This window comes from Phlebotomus papatasi, chromosome 3, assembly GCF_024763615.1.
Source record: "Phlebotomus papatasi isolate M1 chromosome 3, Ppap_2.1, whole genome shotgun sequence".
In the NCBI taxonomy this organism is placed as follows: domain Eukaryota; kingdom Metazoa; phylum Arthropoda; class Insecta; order Diptera; family Psychodidae; genus Phlebotomus; species Phlebotomus papatasi.
In genome coordinates this window covers 57576801-57594522 of record NC_077224.1, presented here as the reverse complement: position 1 = coordinate 57594522, position 17722 = coordinate 57576801, and the positions used below count along the sequence as shown (strand labels likewise).

The 17722-nt window shown below is 32.7% G+C and overlaps 2 protein-coding genes and 1 long non-coding RNA gene across 4 annotated transcripts in view; 1 reads left to right on the top strand and 2 right to left on the bottom strand.

Moving 5' to 3' along the window:
* The window catches only part of LOC129806982 (anoctamin-1), a 37901-nt gene extending 24322 nt beyond the window's left edge, over positions 1-13579 (bottom strand). Inside the window, exons 1-2 of one of the 2 annotated variants that reach the window (XM_055855918.1) lie at positions 13515-13579; positions 7630-7985 (exon numbers count right to left, since the gene is read on the bottom strand). In XM_055855918.1, coding sequence (XP_055711893.1) covers positions 7630-7985; positions 13515-13527 — 369 coding nt within the window. In that variant the 5' untranslated portion in view covers positions 13528-13579. The remainder of the gene's footprint in view (positions 1-7629; positions 7986-13514) is intronic. The other variant, XM_055855919.1, reaches the window with a different exon arrangement.
* On the top strand, positions 7975-14050 carry LOC129806985 (uncharacterized). The gene is made up of 3 exons (XR_008752219.1): positions 7975-8063; positions 13367-13901; positions 13989-14050. It is a non-coding gene; the product is annotated as an uncharacterized LOC129806985 (long non-coding RNA).
* A 2429-nt stretch (positions 14051-16479) lies between these two features.
* Positions 16480-17716, bottom strand: LOC129806981 (zinc finger protein 239-like). The gene has a single exon (XM_055855917.1). The coding sequence runs from the start codon at positions 17578-17580 to the stop codon at positions 16558-16560; it is 1023 nt and encodes a 340-aa protein (XP_055711892.1). The 5' UTR covers positions 17581-17716; the 3' UTR covers positions 16480-16557.
* Positions 17717-17722: the final 6 nt, after the last annotated feature.

Genomic DNA, 17722 nt, shown 5'->3' with positions numbered 1-17722 from the left:
AGTAAGCTCGCTGCATGTTGTAACGCCTACCCCTGATTAAATTAAAAAGTTAATAAGGCCATTTACAGCGCTGCATTGAATATTGATTGAATTTTCTACAAACCGGATTTTGAGACAATTCAATCTCAATCCAATGCGGTAGTGTAAATGGCCTCAATGTCTTTTTTGTGCAGTGAAATGGATAGGAAATTACATAGTGATTACATACTTTCATTTCTGTTCTTCTTGATTGTCTCATTACTACGAAAGAACATTTTTCTCCTCGTAAAAAATATCGATTCCTTGTATTACCTTATTGCCCTTATTACATTCCTCATTAACCGTTTGAATAACAAAATGGAATGGATATTTTTCCAAATTTCCATACTTAAGGAAGGATAAAAAACTTAACACCAAAGCATAACGGGAGACAATTAGAGAAAAGGAGTACTTTGCAGAATGCTCAAACAATTGACTTTGATGCCCTAAAAAATGATTGTGAATTATTTCGAAAAAGGATAAATTTGTTCAGCGGTAAAATATAAAAAAAAAAATTGTGTGCCCAAGTTAACTCCATTTTATCAGTGTTTTTTAGCATAACTTTTAAGGCCCATTTATGCCGATTCATACTCCACTCAATTATTAAGTTATGGCAAAATGAAGAAGTCTTAACGCTGAGGTACCAAAAAATTTCTTCCCAACCCTACCCTTCCCAAACAAAATCATGTTTTTCTTAGGATTGCTTGAAAACGCATTGTGCGATTTTTTTTTTCATTTTTGGATATATTTTAGGGATTCCCTGTAGGGGGATTCTGTAACGATATGACAATGTCATATGACAAATTTTCATGGTAAATTCAGGAACAGGACAATATTTAAGCTTAGTGAGAATAGAATAATCATTACCAGTTCTATTAAACTCTTAGTAACGGAGTTGAATATGATTTTCGATAAATTCAGGCGAATTTACCACATAACAAATTTTAAATTTGTCATATGACATTGTCATATTGTTATAGAATTCCCCTACTGGACAAACATTGAATTGACATTTTGCTCATATACGAAAATACCATTGAATCATTCCTAATACCAGTTTTTTCAAGGTCAAAGGTTAAAAAGGCTCTAGAGAGCATATTTCTCGACCAAATGGTATCATATTTAAACTCTTTGAAAAGATCTGGTAATTACTGATAATCCCGAAATGATTCCAATCCGTTATGAATCGGTTCATAACCGATAACAAATTGTTATCCGAAATTGATGCAAAAATATTGTTGAGGGATAGCATTTAATTAAGCTATCAGCATTTTTTTGAATTATGGAATGTAACGCTTTGTCACTCCTTTTTCTATCTAATTTTTAGGGCGCGCCTAATCATGGCGCCTTATTGCGCCCGGAGGACATATTTCCTTCACCACCCTTGCTACTCTCAGTATAAGAAAATAAATATATCAATAAATTTCAAGAAAATTAGAAATATTAAAAAATATTTGAAATTTTTTTGTTATGAAGTTATTATCAATTTGTTAAAGATATTATTATTTTTCTTATAGGTTATTCTTTATCTATCGAAGCAGACTGTAACATGTCTCTAACTTACTACATTTTTTCAATGAATCCTTCTTCTTTTTAAAATTTTGAAGGGGTGACTAAACGGATATTTGAGGGAACTATGGGTAAAAAAATTGTATTGCTATTTCTTGCTCAAAAATCGTAAAATCGCACGATTTCTGCACTAAGATCGCAAATTCGTTCTATTTCTCTAGCAAGATCGTAAGGTCACAAGATCACAGCTTCAGTGAACTTTAAAAGAAACGCTTAATCACCCCTTTAAAAATTTGAACTGTACTCCATTAGGCATCCACGCATCCTATTAAAAAATATGATTTTGTCATTAATCTTTGAAAAAAATCTTTAATTTTGTGCAATTTAATATATAATTAATTATACTATTTATGCAATTCTTGATATTTTAGTTTTTATACGGGATATAGGTAGGGTAAAATGAGGTAATTTGGAACCATTTACAATTTGGGACACTTGAGATTCTCTCATTGTTAGAAGAAAAAGACGATTTAGGAGAAAAGGAACAGATTTTCTCCTCTTGAATCTCTAAAACAGTGAGAAAATGTCAAATGTCCCAAATTGTAAATGGTTCCAAATTACTTCATTTTACCCTAGTGAAGTTAGCAGTAGACGGAACACAGTTGGGTAAGCAATACAGTGCTGTCTCGCTATATGCACAGTTTCCGTGTAAACAGACGGAATTTCCACGGGAATTCCCACGAGCAAATGGTAAATTTGCTATACAGGCGCCCTCTGCAAAAGTGCACGAAACTGCCCGAATGTCTTGAAATATTTTGAATTTCAAATGGAAATTTTCCGTTGGAGGGTGAAATATTCAATTTTCTAAACCGTGTAAACAGACGGAATTCCCACGGGAATTCCCATGAGATTTTCCATTCCGGATGGGAATTCCGGATGGAAATTCCCATATTGAACTGTCAAATTTTTACCATCCGCTCTATGCGCCTCTGGTGGACTTCAAGCGCAACACAAAAATGCTCCGAAGATTTGAATTTCAAATTTTGTTTTTTCCGAATATAAATAACGGAATGTGTATTTAGAAGATATTTTACGTACTTTATTTTATTAAAGTGGCTTTATTATACCACAAGGATATTAGTAATATTATCTATTAATACATTTCATGGAAAATCTTGTAAAATTTCTCGAGAAATGATTAGAAACGTTGTTATAGCGTAAATATCTTGTCAAAAACCCCCAATTAAAGTGGATAAATCAACGACAGGCTTTGGATATCTTTGCTGATAGGACCTATTGATTAATTTTCGTTTAATTGTAGTGCTGATAATTTAAAATTTTATAAAGTGTTGGAAGAAAATGTATAAAATATCCCTGGGTGACCAAGCAGTCAATTCATTCGGAACAGAAATGTTTACAAAAATTAGTTAATTGTATAATAATTGAATACAAATTGTTTTAAAAAATAAGAAGACTGTAAAATATTTTAAAATTTTATTTCCAAAAAAAAGTAAACAATAAAAAATATTGAAGTAATATTTTATATCCGAAAAGGCAGTTTATATGGTTTCTGGCTATAATTTTCATCAGTGAACTTCGATAGTTCTTACTATTCTTTGTATTTCCTTATCTACATTATTATATTCTTTACATTTTTTAATAATGGGATTTATTGAAAAAGATAAATTTTGAATCTGCCTTTCCAATCATTTAAACCTCTTCTGAAATGTTATTGATGAATATTTAATTTAATCCAGAAACACTAATCCTTTCAAAATTATTATAGTATTATTATTCGATTTCAAATTTGCTTTTAAAATCAATGTTTTGATCACTACAGGAGATTTTACATGTTTTTTCATATATTATTTGCTTAAAAACACTCCAAATTAAATTTTCGGAATTCTCCGGAAGCAAAAAGCTATCTCGAGCGAGATAGCTTTTTTCCATTTTAGAAAATTGAATATTTCACCCTCCAACGGAAAATTTCCATTTGAAATTCAAAATATTTCAAGACATTCGGGCAGTTTCGTGCACTTTTGCAGAGGGCGCTTGTATAGCAAATTTACCATTTGCTCGTGGGAATTCCCGTGGGAATTCCGTCTGTTTACACGGAAAATGGAAAAAAGCTATCTCACTCGAGATAGCTTTTTGCTTCCGGAGAATTCCGAAAATTTAATTTGGAGTGTTTTTAAGCAAATAATATATGAAAAAACATGTAAAATCTCCTGTAGTGATCAAAACATTGATTTTAAAAGCAAATTTGAAATCGAATAATAATACTATAATAATTTTGAAAGGATTAGTGTTTCTGGATTAAATTAAATATTCATCAATAACATTTCAGAAGAAGTTTAAATGATTGGAAAGGCAGATTCAAAATTTATCTTTTTCAATAAATCCCATTATTAAAAAATGTAAAGAATATAATAATGTAGATAAGGAAATACAAAGAATAGTAAGAACTATCGAAGTTCACTGATGAAAATTATAGCCAGAAACCATATAAACTGCCTTTTCGGATATAAAATATTACTTCAATATTTTTTATTGTTTACTTTTTTTTGGAAATAAAATTTTAAAATATTTTACAGTCTTCTTGTTTTTTAAAACAATTTGTATTCAATTATTATACAATTAACTAATTTTTGTAAACATCTCTGTTCCGAATGAATTGACTGCTTGGTCACCCAGGGATATTTTATACATTTTCTTCCAACACTTTATAAAATTTTAAATTATCAGCACTACAATTAAACGAAAATTAATCAATAGGTCCTATCAGCAAAGATATCCAAAGCCTGTCGTTGATTTATCCACTTTAATTGGGGGTTTTTGACAAGATATTTACGCTATAACAACGTTTCTAATCATTTCTCGAGAAATTTTAAAAGCTTTTCCATGAAATGTATTAATAGATAATATTACTAATATCCTTGTGGTATAATAAAGCCACTTTAATAAAATAAAGTACGTAAAATATCTTCTAAATACACATTCCGTTATTTATATTCGGAAAAAACAAAATTTGAAATTCAAATCTTCGGAGCATTTTTGTGTTGCGCTTGAAGTCCACCAGAGGCGCATAGAGCGGATGGTAAAAATTTGACAGTTCAATATGGGAATTTCCATCCGGAATTCCCATCCGGAATGGAAAATCTCATAGGAATTCCCGTGGGAATTCCGTCTGTTTACACGGTTTGGGTACTTTTTTTGACAGTTCTCTCTCTGAATATGCACAACTTTTTTGAAATTCCCAACGGTTTTTTCTTTCTTTTAAAACATTTTTATTTTTTTATTGTTCTAGAATTCCCCGTGTTATTTTAACTATAATATGAGACAGAAAAAATAAAATTAAGATAATTAAAAACGAGAAAAGTTAATTACCAAGAAAATAATTTTCTTTATTACTTTGTCAAAATGTAAACAAATTGATTTTGAATGCAACCGACACAAAAGCTGTGCATATAGAGAGTGTGCATATAAAGAGACAGAACTGTAATTCTGAGTTCGATTGAAATTTTCATGACTTTAAAAAAATGGTTTAGAAAAATTTTGAAGGATCATCTTAGCTCATTCGAATCTTTTGGGACTCTCCCAAAGGAAAATATGAATAACTATACACTGAGAAAAAACGGGGGTGCCATTAACTTTTTTTCCTCATAACTTTAACACTTTTAAGGTGTAAAGATATATTTATCAACATTTTTTAATGTTAATTTTACACCTTTTTAACCCTTTAACGACGAGACAGTTTTCGCTGACCGAAAATCAGCAATAAAAATGAAACCGATAAACAGAACTTTTAAAACGTCTTACATCTAAACATCGAAAAGCAAACAGAGTCTGATTTGGTGTATTTTTTGTCTATATGAACGATAGGGACAAAAAATAGCCCAAAAATTTAAGTAATTTTTCTGACGACACCAATGACTGATAATTTCCACTATAACGAAAAATTTTATGTTTGAGTATTGTAGTTTCCTTTTTCAAAATGGTTTTGCTTAAAAAAAAAAAAAAAAAAAAAAAAAAAAAACTGGAAGTATAAAAAATAATTAAAATTAATTTTCAATATGAGAATTTAAAAAATCGTCATTTTTTAGCTTAAATATTTATCATAGGGGAAGTGTGCCAAATTTCGGCCAGCTTCTAATTTCGGCCACTTTGAGTGTAATTTCGGCCATGCAATTAAATTAATTAAAATTATGTATGTTATCATCGAATAGTCAATGAATTCATTTTGCTTTTAAATATTTATTCCTTTTGGGATGTATTAACACAAAGACCGTTAAATTTTAGGTATACTTTGAATTTAAATTGCGTTATAAAAACTTGTAAACTTTACGATTTGTGGTGAAGTGCAAGAGGTTTTCCTTTCGAGTTTTTCATGAAAATTGATTAGTTTTCATTAAATATTGCTTCTGTTTATGTTAATAGTGAATCAATCTTTAAGTTTCGGGTGAAATTCCCCAGCTGGATCCTGTATTTCGCTTAAAAAAGTATATAGTTTGTGAGCGTCTCTCCGGTGAGGTAGTGTTGCCAATTCCGGCAACATCTTTTGCTCTCCTACATTTCTTATTCATTTTGTGTTTTATTTTTCAATTCCTGGGTTCTACAATGTTCAGAGAAAAAAACATCGCTTCTATGAAAAAGATGATGTGGAAAAGGCTTTGGAAGAGTTCAGGAAGGGCAAATTGCTACGGGAATCTGCGCGTAAATTGAGGTGCTACTCTTCAGGTCTTCAGGACAAATTATACGGAAGATCTTTGGGCTTGTGGGTCATATAAACGTATTAAACTAAATATTACACACGTTCCGATTGACGTTTTGAAATTTTCTACCCGTTGCGTCACAAAAGGTGGTCTGAAAAAAGGTGGCCGGTATTTCACTCAAAGTGGCCGGAATACTACCCAAAGCAATGTCCATATTGTTACAGTGCCCGCTCTCTAATCCGGATCGCCGTAATCCGGACGAGTTATCGACGGTTACCTTTAAAATCATTTTGAGGTTATGTATGCATGTGTGTTCAGCAATGAGAATGAATTATCCTGTGAAGTTTTTGTTCAATAAATGAAGTATAATAGCATAGAATTCTCTAATTTTGTCTTTTTAAGCTTCTTTAAAACTTTTATTCTAATTCTCGGAAAAAAACCTTGTATTATATTTTCAAGACGTTGAACAAATTCAAAAAATCCATCCGGATTACGAAGCGGACATCTGTCAAATTGTCCCCCAATCATCCGGATTACGAAGCGGGCACTGTATTAATTTTTCAGCATAATATTTACACCGTTTTCGGAACAATAATGCAGGGTAAAATTAACATTTCCGAAATGTTATTTTAACTTTTTTGGATTTCTCTCAGTGTAGGAAATTATTTTTTTAGACAATTTAAAATCCATAAAAATTTAATTTTGTAGAAAAATTAAAAGAAAATTAGAATATTTTGGTGTATCTTTCAGAAATATACTCTACCAAATACCCTTCCCTTCCTTTTGAAATTATTTCTCATACTATTTACATTTAAGAACACAACCTAAAAGCTAAAAAAAAAATATTTAAAAAAAAAATTATATTAACAATAGAAACAAATTGAAGTTTTTCTTAACATATTGAGCCCCCAAGTAAGAACAAAATGACATTATTAAAAATATCACTGAAATATTCGACCTCTGAAATAAAACAAAGCTATTTGCCTTCTACAAAAAATGAGACACTAAAAAGCTACATTAAAAATTCCTTTCAACTCTTTTTTTTCTGTTCAATTATTCTAATGGAAAGGTCCACACCCAGGATGCCACAAAAGGGCGATAAAGGAGGTCAAAGAGGAAGGAGAAAACTTGCAATAGTTTAGCTCTAGCTGATTATCAGAGTCACTCGCAGGACAAAACTGTGCGTGTGTGTTATGAGTCCTACGAGGAGCCCCATTTGGGAATCACAGAGAGAGAGAGAGAAAGAGAGTACAAGGACTGATTAAAAAACAGAGCAATCCCAGGCACCAAGAGAACACGGAGTTGGGTTAGGGTATAATTGTGTGCGCGATTCTGTCCAATTAGCCAGCCAGCAATGTTTGTTGGGCAGAGAGAGAAAATCATCGTTTACCCTAGCTTTCCACTGCGAATAAGTTATCGTCTGTTTTTGTTTAATAAGGAGTGCAGAAACCTCATCATTTTTCCCCGGAACATCACAGTACTTGGTCAGGCTGTTGCCAGTCAATGCTGCAGCTGCTGGGCTGATTTTCGTCGTCGGCACTGGCGCTGGACCATCAAATTCATCTTCTTCATTGAGGCCTGCATTCTCCTCATAGAGATCCTCAGCTGAATGGTAGATGGTCTGACGAGACAATGTCAGAGATCGACGATTAATCGCCTCGGACGCCACAGAGATTGTGTCCAGATATATGCTGTCTCTGTCGTCCATGTCCTCCAGGCTCTCCTCGTACGGTTCACTTACATTCACTGCAAGAGATCCCAAGCAGAGATGCATTACATTTTCTGATCCCGGACAAAGGACAGAGATGTTAAAATACATTGCTAGTGCGTATAAAATAATTTACACATCATTGTGATATCATCTCTTTAATTGGTCGTGTGGACAAAATAATCCATAAAACACATTTGCAAATTTTTTTTTAAAACAATTTCGTGAATAAAACATTTCTCTTCCTGAGTATTCGTTATGTACACAAAAATATACAGTGGTCGCAAGAATAATAGGGACAGTTGCAAAATTTCACACATTTAAATTTGGTATATTATTTAATCAATTTTAAAGTAATATAAAAAATCTTAAGCGAAAATCATAAGACAGAATCGCAACGAAAATGAGGCAACTTCTAAAATGTTCAGTATTGTATAAGGGAACTGTGCTAAATTTCGGACAGCTTGGAATAGCGGACACATACAGTAGACTCGCTAATTCGGCTCTTTTGAGATCGGGTTTAATTCGGGCGGCAGTTAGGGGAATGTTGGCATGGTTCGCACAGAGTGAACCTTCAGACAACGCAAATTTTCTCTTAGTTTGCAAAAAGCTAGTTCGTCATTTCTTAGCCATAAGATAGATAACTATTAAGATCATGAGACGAGATAAGAAATGGTAAGTCACACAGTAAAAAATTGTGTAAAATTTTACTACTATAATAGTGCAAAATCGACCATTTTAGTTGTTTAATTTAAAAATGTTTAAAAAATGCACAATATTTTGGTAATTTATTGTAACGGGATTGAAAATCACCACTATTAGTTGAAAAATTTTCAACAATGTTGTTTAATTTGAAAATGTGTAAAATTTTAACACTATAATATTGTGAAATCGCATAAATTTTAATTGCGATCGGTGTAAAATTTCTCACTGTTATAATCATAAAAATTTTTCAACAATGTTTCGTGATTTAAAACTGTTTGACAAATTCTAAAAATTACCACTATTATAGGTATGACTACAGTTTTTCACATTATTATAGTGTGAAAAAATACACAACTTTATGGTATTTATGGTCACATGATCAAAAATTAACACTATTATAGTTTGATCATAATTTTTAACACTATTATAGTGTGAAGCCTTGTGTATTTCAACTAAATTTGTTGAATTTTTAAACAAAAGTTGTTGAATTCTCAGACAAATGTTGTTGAATTTTGTGACAAAAGTTGTTGAATTTTTAAACAAAAGTTGTGTAAAAATTGTTGAATTTCCAATTAAGACTTATACTTCAGTCGAGATGATTTTCATTGGGCAAAAGTCATATAGAACATCAAATATTTATATGCATAATAAGTATATCGTGAAGATCCGAGCATCCGATGTAATCATTTCGCATTAGGGGGGATCCCGAATACAGGGAAAAACCAATAAAAATGTCTAAAGACAAAAAAATCAAAATCTTCGAAATGAAAAGAAAATTTAACAATAAACAGAATTCAACAATTTTTGAATTTACACATAAAAATTCAACAATTTTTAAATTCAACAATTCCAAACTCAACATCTTGAAAATCAACTACTTTATATTAAACAATTTTAAATTAAACACCTTTTCCAAATTTAACACTATAATAGTGGTGTGAAAGATTACACACTATAATAGTTTTAATTTTTTTTACTGTGCAGTTCTTTGCAAACAAAGAGAAAATTCGCATCGTTTGAAGGTTCACTTTATGCGAACCATGCCTACATTCCCCTAAATTCGAAAAAAGTTTATCGACATTTTTGAAGGTTGATTGTGATCATTGAATGAAGCAAATATCCTTAAATTTGCCACAGTTTATCTTAGTTTTGATGTAATTTGCATCGTTATGGAATTTTCATGCAATTTACAATATAAGTATATGAGTATGTATATTAAATATGTGCATGCAGATGAACAGAAAATCGTTGCATTTCAAAAAGTTTGTTGCCCGAATTTATCACTAATTCGAGTGACATTTCGGTGCCAAATGCCCGAATTTAAGAGAGTCTACTGTATTTCTCAAAATTTCATTTTTTTTTCTAGAGGTTCTACAACGCGAAAGCAACAAAAAGTACCCTTTACGAACGAAAATCTGTTAAAAAACATCTTGGGAAATTTCCGGAAGAGAAAAATGCTTCGAGAAACTTAGTGTCCGATATTGCACACAAAGCAATAACTATTTTGAAAGAAAAAGTTTTAATAAGCAGACAAATAGATGTTATTCAAATTTTGTCAAATGGATGTTCTTTACAAATGACAAAACTTTTTCCCTTATTTTATATGTATAAACCTCCCTAGTGTAAGTTCTAGGTTGTTCTAACTCGCCAGGGTGAATGTTCAAATAATACAGCAGTTACATTTGATAAGAGAGTTTCTTAATTTCTAAGTCAACACTTTTCTCTCTATGTTTCTCGGTTAGAAGTCAAGAGAAATGTGACTTTTTTACGTTTATTTCTTTAAATGCTTTTCAAGGGAGACACTTTTCTTGGATTGGTGTACCACTTAACCTTGATACAAATTGATGCAAACCTTGATGCAAATTTTCTCAAGTTTCTAAAGTTCTTAAGAAATTAGAATTCAAATTAAAATCGTTACAAATTTAAAAAAAAAATGAAAACTACTTTATTTACTGATTGCCTAGCTTTTGGGCACTCAATGGGTAAAGTGGTAGAGCACTAGCTCTATGGTGCAAGTGTCCCGGGTTCGAACCCCTTTAGGTCACCAGGAATTTTTCTGCCGTTAAAGGTGTTCGGATTGCATCCAGCGAGCTTCACTGCCCTTGATTCCACGGGCATGGGACTGACAATCCCATCCCTTACAAGAAAAAATAATACATGTCTAGAAATCCCCTTGCGGGAAGACCTTGTTCCTTCATTGAATTTTGTGCCAACATTATTATTATTATTATATAAACCTCCCTTTCACAAACTTTTAACTAGATCCAATTGGCCGTTGATTTGACAAAACTTTTTCATATTCAGTACAGAAGAACATCCTTTTGACAAACTTTTCTTTTTAATTTGAAAAGACTTTTTTCAGAGTAGGAGAATTATGCCAAATTTCGGACTGTTTGTAATATCGGACACTTCTTATGTTTCTCAAAATTACAATGCGAGAGAATGAGAAAGCAGTAGCCTGTACGAACAAAATGCTGTAAAAAAAATCTTGGGAAATTTCCGGAAGAGCAAGGCACTTATAGAGAAACTTAATGTTTGAGATTGCACACTAAGCAATATATACTTTGAAAAAAAAAATGTGTTAAGCGGACAAATGGATCTTGTTAAAATTTTGTCAAAAGGATGTTGTTCATCAATTTGACAAAACTTTTTCATATATTTCATATTGAAAAACATCCTTTTGACTAACTTTTAACAAGATCCAATTGAAAGAATGTTCTGAATGGAAGAACATCCTTTTCATAATTATTTGGCAAAAGCTTTTTTCAGTCATATTTTTATTCAATTTTAAATTTATTAAGAGCAAGTTTTAGGAAAACCAATAAGATAAACTACATTTATTGGATTTCCAACAACACTCTTTTAAAAGAACTATTACAAAATTTAAATTATCCCTATTGGGATTGCGAGTTTTTTTTCTTTTTTTTAGTACTGTGAAACAAGGTGAAAACTTGAGGTCACAGACCTTCTTACCCAGGAGACACGGGTTTTGGGGAGTCCGTTGTTTAATATCCATTAATTAACAAAAATTTAAATTTCTTTTAAAATGTTTTTGAACAGAATACTGTTCGCTCGGTACGTAATCCCAAAAATTTTTGTTTTTGTTTATAGAGAGAGATGACAATCAAACTAGCGATTCCCAACTCGACAAATTTCACCCAAATATACAGGAAAAAATTCCTGCGTCCATCCATCATGTACTAATCTATGTACAGGGACATGAATCAGAAATATATTATTATTATATTAGGCTTGAACTGGAGTCCTATCTAGACGAATGTTTTACCACCTGAGCTATGGGGACCCTGGTTCTGATTATCTTTGCGACTGTTCTCGACCAATTGCCATGTGCACTTCAACTTGTTTTGACTCACTGCGAGCCTAAGAAATGGTATCATGAGTAAACTTTAATCAGCGGCATTTTATTCTTAATATTAAAATATGTAAAATGAAATTAACTGAATGAGATTAAAAAAAGAATAATGTCAGAATATTTTGGAAAATCGAAAGGGGACTCAAACCGAATTCTTTTTAAGTGTCTGTTAAATCTTAATTTTGTTTAGAACGTGTTAGAAATAATTTCAGTAAAAATATGTACAGCTTTTTATTTTATCTGCAAACATTTCATACGCTAATTATTTAAATTACAGTAGAGTCTCGCTATAGTCCATATTTGGTTTCAAATTTGACACTTGAGTCGCACAGTCCATGTAATTTTTTAAAATTATCAACGATTTTTAGTATTGAAATTGCTCGACGGCTTCCACTTTCTTTGCGATTGTGGTACTTGTCCTCGCTCTCTTCATTATGGATCACAATTATCACAACTACTTAATAAAGTTTGCCAAAAATATTAAAATAATTATGCATGTCGCATACTAAAAAACATAACGTAACTTAAAATCATTGTTTTGAAATCAACGGTCGATAAATTGTGGACTATAGAGCGATGGCCTATAGCGAGACTCTACTGTACACCCATTTCTGTAAACTTATAGGTTTTTGTATTGACCACACTTCAATATTTGACTATCCAAATTTATTTTTTTTTACTTAGAAAATTGATTCTTTTACTGCTTAGTTTTACCTTAAATACTGTACATTTTTTTGGGAAATCATTTTCGGTCACTAAATAATTAACAAATAAGTAAATAATAAATTCAAAAAAGGTCACCCATTCAGGATTCCTTTTGGTTGCCGATCACCCGATCGCAGAGACACATCGGCGCCGATTAGCCGATCTGTCACTCAAATTTTTACTCAGTAAAACTACCTTTTCATCTCATCGGATAAACCAGAGCTTAATTCAGTCCCAATAAGTTAATTGCAAATAAAAATAAGGTGTTTCTGCGTTCATAATAGTTTGTCGGAAAGGGTTGAATTACTAAAATAAATATTTCATTGAATAAATTTAAAAAAAAACAGTACATCTTAATGTTATTTTTGCCAATTTTAATTAATTGTTAAGGGAAATGACTAAAAAAAATCAGGAATGATTAAATACATTTTTTAAAGAATATTTTTTTGGGTATTGTCTATATTGCCCTTATAATGTTAAGAAGCATGTAGTGATTCTATTATTTTTGCGCTCACTGTATGTAGACAAAACATACGAATAATAACAGCAATAACAATTTTATGTGGTTTAATTTTGTGTGCTTATTGCTGGGAATCGGTGTATTAAAATAAATCATGTATTTTAACATCACTGTAGGAATGTTCCAGATCACAGAAACACCACAAAACAGAGATCACAGCAAAAAAGATCATATTTTGTGCAGGAAATAGAGACACAGTGAGGGTAACAATGTGCGCTTCACGGAAAGAATTCTTGTGCATCTGAAGAAGCCACAAATTCTCACCTCTTCGGTACATATCTTCAGGTTTTATTGCAATATCCCTTCAACTTGTCCCTGTCCGGACTAGTGGCTACAATAACACTTTGGCTAGACACTACCAAAATATCGGTGGATTGGCTCCCGATAAAACCAGGAGGTTCCTCCGTCAAAAGACACCGGCTCTACCACTGAGATTACAGCTGGTAAATCTCTGCCCAACTGATAAGTGCTATCAGCCACTTGTCCATGCTTCTTCAACACGCACACAGACACTGAGATACCCACACTGGAGCACGTCCTAATCTCGGGCAGTGGAACACACCAAGTTCACGAGAGTATCGAAATTTAGTGATAAGGAGTATATAAAATGATACACTCTAGCGCTAGTCGGGTAGATTGACTACAGGAGAGGTTAGTGACATGGACAATTGTCCCGAGGATGGTAAAAATATACTCCAAAAACGCACCTGTTTATCGGCTTATTTTCCTCCTCCCAAGATCGCCTGGAGATTTTTGACATGCGACAATGACGTCATCTCTGCAAATATCTCCGGATCGAAATCCCGGCGTACAGATGGCGCAGATGTTTTGGCGCCAAAAAAAAAGGCGCAGGTATACGCAAAAAGAGCGGGAAAATAAACTGAAAAAAAATTTAAGAAAAATTGAATAATCCATCTAAGATCATATATATATAAGAGAATATTTAACATTTAAACTTTTCTATTACTATTATGCAAGAAATTACCCTATTTGTATTGAAACGTTATAAAACATACAGATTATTTTTTTATCGCGAAATAATTAAAGAAAATAAAACTAAATAACCAACACCATTTGTCTCTTGAACTACTTTTTCCAAGCTGATAAGAAACTGTAGCTTAAAACATTCATAAAACTTAGAAAACTTCATTATAAAACTTTATTATCCTTTTTTTCTACACATTTTTGCTTTGACTTTATCAAAAGAGCAAATCTCTCGATTTTTTGATCCCTGAAAATTTAGCTTTCCACCGTTTCCACCTCTTGTGGATCCAATTTTTTTCACATTTAGTTCTTCCCGAAAACCAGAATGGATGTGGATGTGACGTCATTGTCGCACGTTTGCAATGGAAGCAGCAACTCAAATTTTCATAAATCTCAATTTTTACACATAATAAAGACTACGAAAACAAATTTATGCATGCACCTTGCAAATTATTATTTTTTCACACTAATCAAGATAAATTTTCTGATCCTTTTTAACCCATTCAGTCAATGTACCAGAAATACTTGAGATAGAATGTTCATACTTTGGAATTAGTTTCCTACAGATTAATAGATGATTTTTTTGAAAAGAAAAAAAATTATCCATTATGGGGGCGCGGGGAGCCGCCCTCAAACACGTGTCTTAACGGTCACTGAATTTAAATTCTGTACATTAATTCATTACAAATTCTATTGTTTTCGATAGAGTAACTATCCAAGAAAACACATTGGCAACCAGAATTCAAATCAGGAAAAAGAATGAAGGCCAATTTTAACAAATTCGACGGGATGTCGAATTTTCAGTCTGCCATTTTGAGAAAAATTTTGCATGACTTCACGCGAAGCGAAAAAAGAACAACAAATTGTGAGATTAAAATATCGAGCTATTTTTTCCAAGTCATTGAAAGGCTAAAGTAACTAAAAATCCATTTCCGACAGAAATTCGAATATCAATTGCCCTGGAATAAATTATCTAAAATCACTCAAGTTACGTATGATGTATAATACCATGTTAAGGAATGGGTTAACTCTTTCGTCTCCTTTTTGGGACTCTGGGTACCCATGGAAAAAAGAATATTTTTGGACTATTTAGAATCGATAAAAATCCGATTCTTCTGGATAATTACAAACTATAAAGATGTCCAAATCTAGGATTTTTTTGCAGGATCCCAATTAACTCCTGAGCTAAGATATTCTTGGTCAAAAATCGTGAATTTTTGATTTTCTGCTTCCTTGCAGATATTGTGACTTTTTTGATATTTCTAGACCAGAATAAGGAAAAACCTCTCGGGCCAATAATTATGATAACTAACAATTACACATTGCATCAATTCGAAAAATAATTTTTTCTTAAATTTTCAAGAAACTTGTTCAAACTTTATGGGTACTCTGGGTACTCTCGTCCCCAAAAATCTAGAGGTCAAATGTAAGGTTATCCCGCCAATACCCGCCATTTGCTTTTTGACACCAACCTTGTAACAAAGTTCCAAGCGGGAGCGACATTTTTGCCAATATGGCCGATAATTTTGGCATTTGGCAGCGCGGGAGATTGCCTTCAGGGAAGTTTTTCCTATTCTTTCTGATTTTGGTGAATTTTGATTGTCCAGGAAGTGTCTTTTATGCTTTTGAGAAAGCTTAACGTGTCTACAATAAAGGTGTCTACACATTGAGCACAATTTTCGTCAAAAATTGCTTTTTTGAAGGAAATTGGCTGCAGTGCTGTAGGCAGAAACGTCAAAATTCTGTCAAAAATGCAATTTTTGACAAAAATTGCTCCCAATGTGTAGAGGCCTTAACATCGTGTTGAGAGAAATGTGTTTTAAAGTGTTTTTGTGTGAAATATTTTGAGGAATCTGTTGACAAGCAAGTGGTCTTCTTGACCACTTCCTGGTCCTCTCACAAGATAGTGGTCAATAATTCTTCATGTTTCAGTGATTAACATTGTAAAAGAGTCATTTGACATGCAAAAATAATTCACAAAATTGATATTATGAACTTTTGGAAAATTGAAGTCTGTCTCCTTTTCGTTCTTTTGGGGACGAGAGTACCCATGAGTTTTCCAATTTCCCAGAGGCGGAGAAAATTCTTTCTCTACAAAAGTATCATATTTGACCACTAAGACTTAAAATAAAGTGAGTTTTACTGAAATTCGTTCTCTGGATATATTGTGGTCCGGAAAGAGTTAAATTTTTAACATAATTTTTCGTTCAGAGGCAAACCACATTCCCCCAATTGAAAAAAAAAGAAATATCAAATATTTCTGGAGTTTATTTCAAATTCAATATTTTAATTTAAACTTTAAAAAATTCATTTTTTTTTGTTTTCAAATTTTCATATTAGGCTTGTTAGGATTTCCTGAGCACTTTAGGAAGTGTTTAGCACATATTCTCTTGTCGTGGAACTGTTTCAGACACTTGGTGCATTCGTAGGGAGTTTCTCCGGTATGGAGTCTCACATGCAACTTCCGATTGAAAGAAGTGGAAAACTTTTTGCCACAATAATCGCATTCATACCTTTTCTTACCCCCACAATGTAGATTAATGTGCTTACTGAGAGATTTCATATTTTTGTAAGTTTTTGCGCATATTTCGCAGACGTATGGTCTGGTATCGATATGAGTTACCTCATGCTCTCCCAAGAGATCCAAAGATGAAAATTCTTTTGAACATGAGCGACAGGTGTACTTCTCGAGACTGTGACATTTGAGATGTTCGTAGTAGGCAAGTCTGTCCTCCAGAGTAGCATTGCAGTATTGGCAAATGCAGATTCTGTCCTGAACATTGTGTGGAATGGAGTGTATCAGCCACATATGTTCCTTCGGTGACTTAAAGAAAGTTTTATTGCAGTATTTGCATGAATATGTCGCACGGTTTTTATCGTGAATTGGTTCATGTCGCTGTAGCATGGCTTTTGTGGAAAATTTCTTGCCGCAGACGGAACATTGACACTCCCTGGTTTTCAAGTGGATTGTTGTCATGTGCTGTCTTAAGGAATTTCCGGTGTGAAAAACCTTATTGCACAGCATGCAATTGAATATTCCACGTTTGATCGAACTTTTACGTCTCGCACGCTTCTCTTTTGGTACTTTTTTGACCTGTTTTGGTTTCTGTGGCCTCTTTTCTTTAATTTTCTTTGATTTGATCTCTAATATATTTGATCTGGAAGATCCGAAATCTTCTGATGCAGTAGGTCTCACATAATTTGGAATTTCATTTGTTTCGTCTGCGTCAGCAGTTCTTTCTTCCGTTTCCTCGATCTCTTGCTTTACTTCATCTTGTAGGTGCGAATTTTGCCAATAAGGAAGGGAATACCCGTGCTCTTTCAGTGGTTCAAAGTTTTCGATCATCGGAGGAATCGAGACAATACTAATTTTTGTCTCTTCTACGACCGGAGCTATGTCAAAAGATTGAGAATTTTCTTCAGGAAAGAGATTTCCTGAACATCCCTGTTCAGCAATCTTCTCAGAATCATTGAGAACATACCCAGAA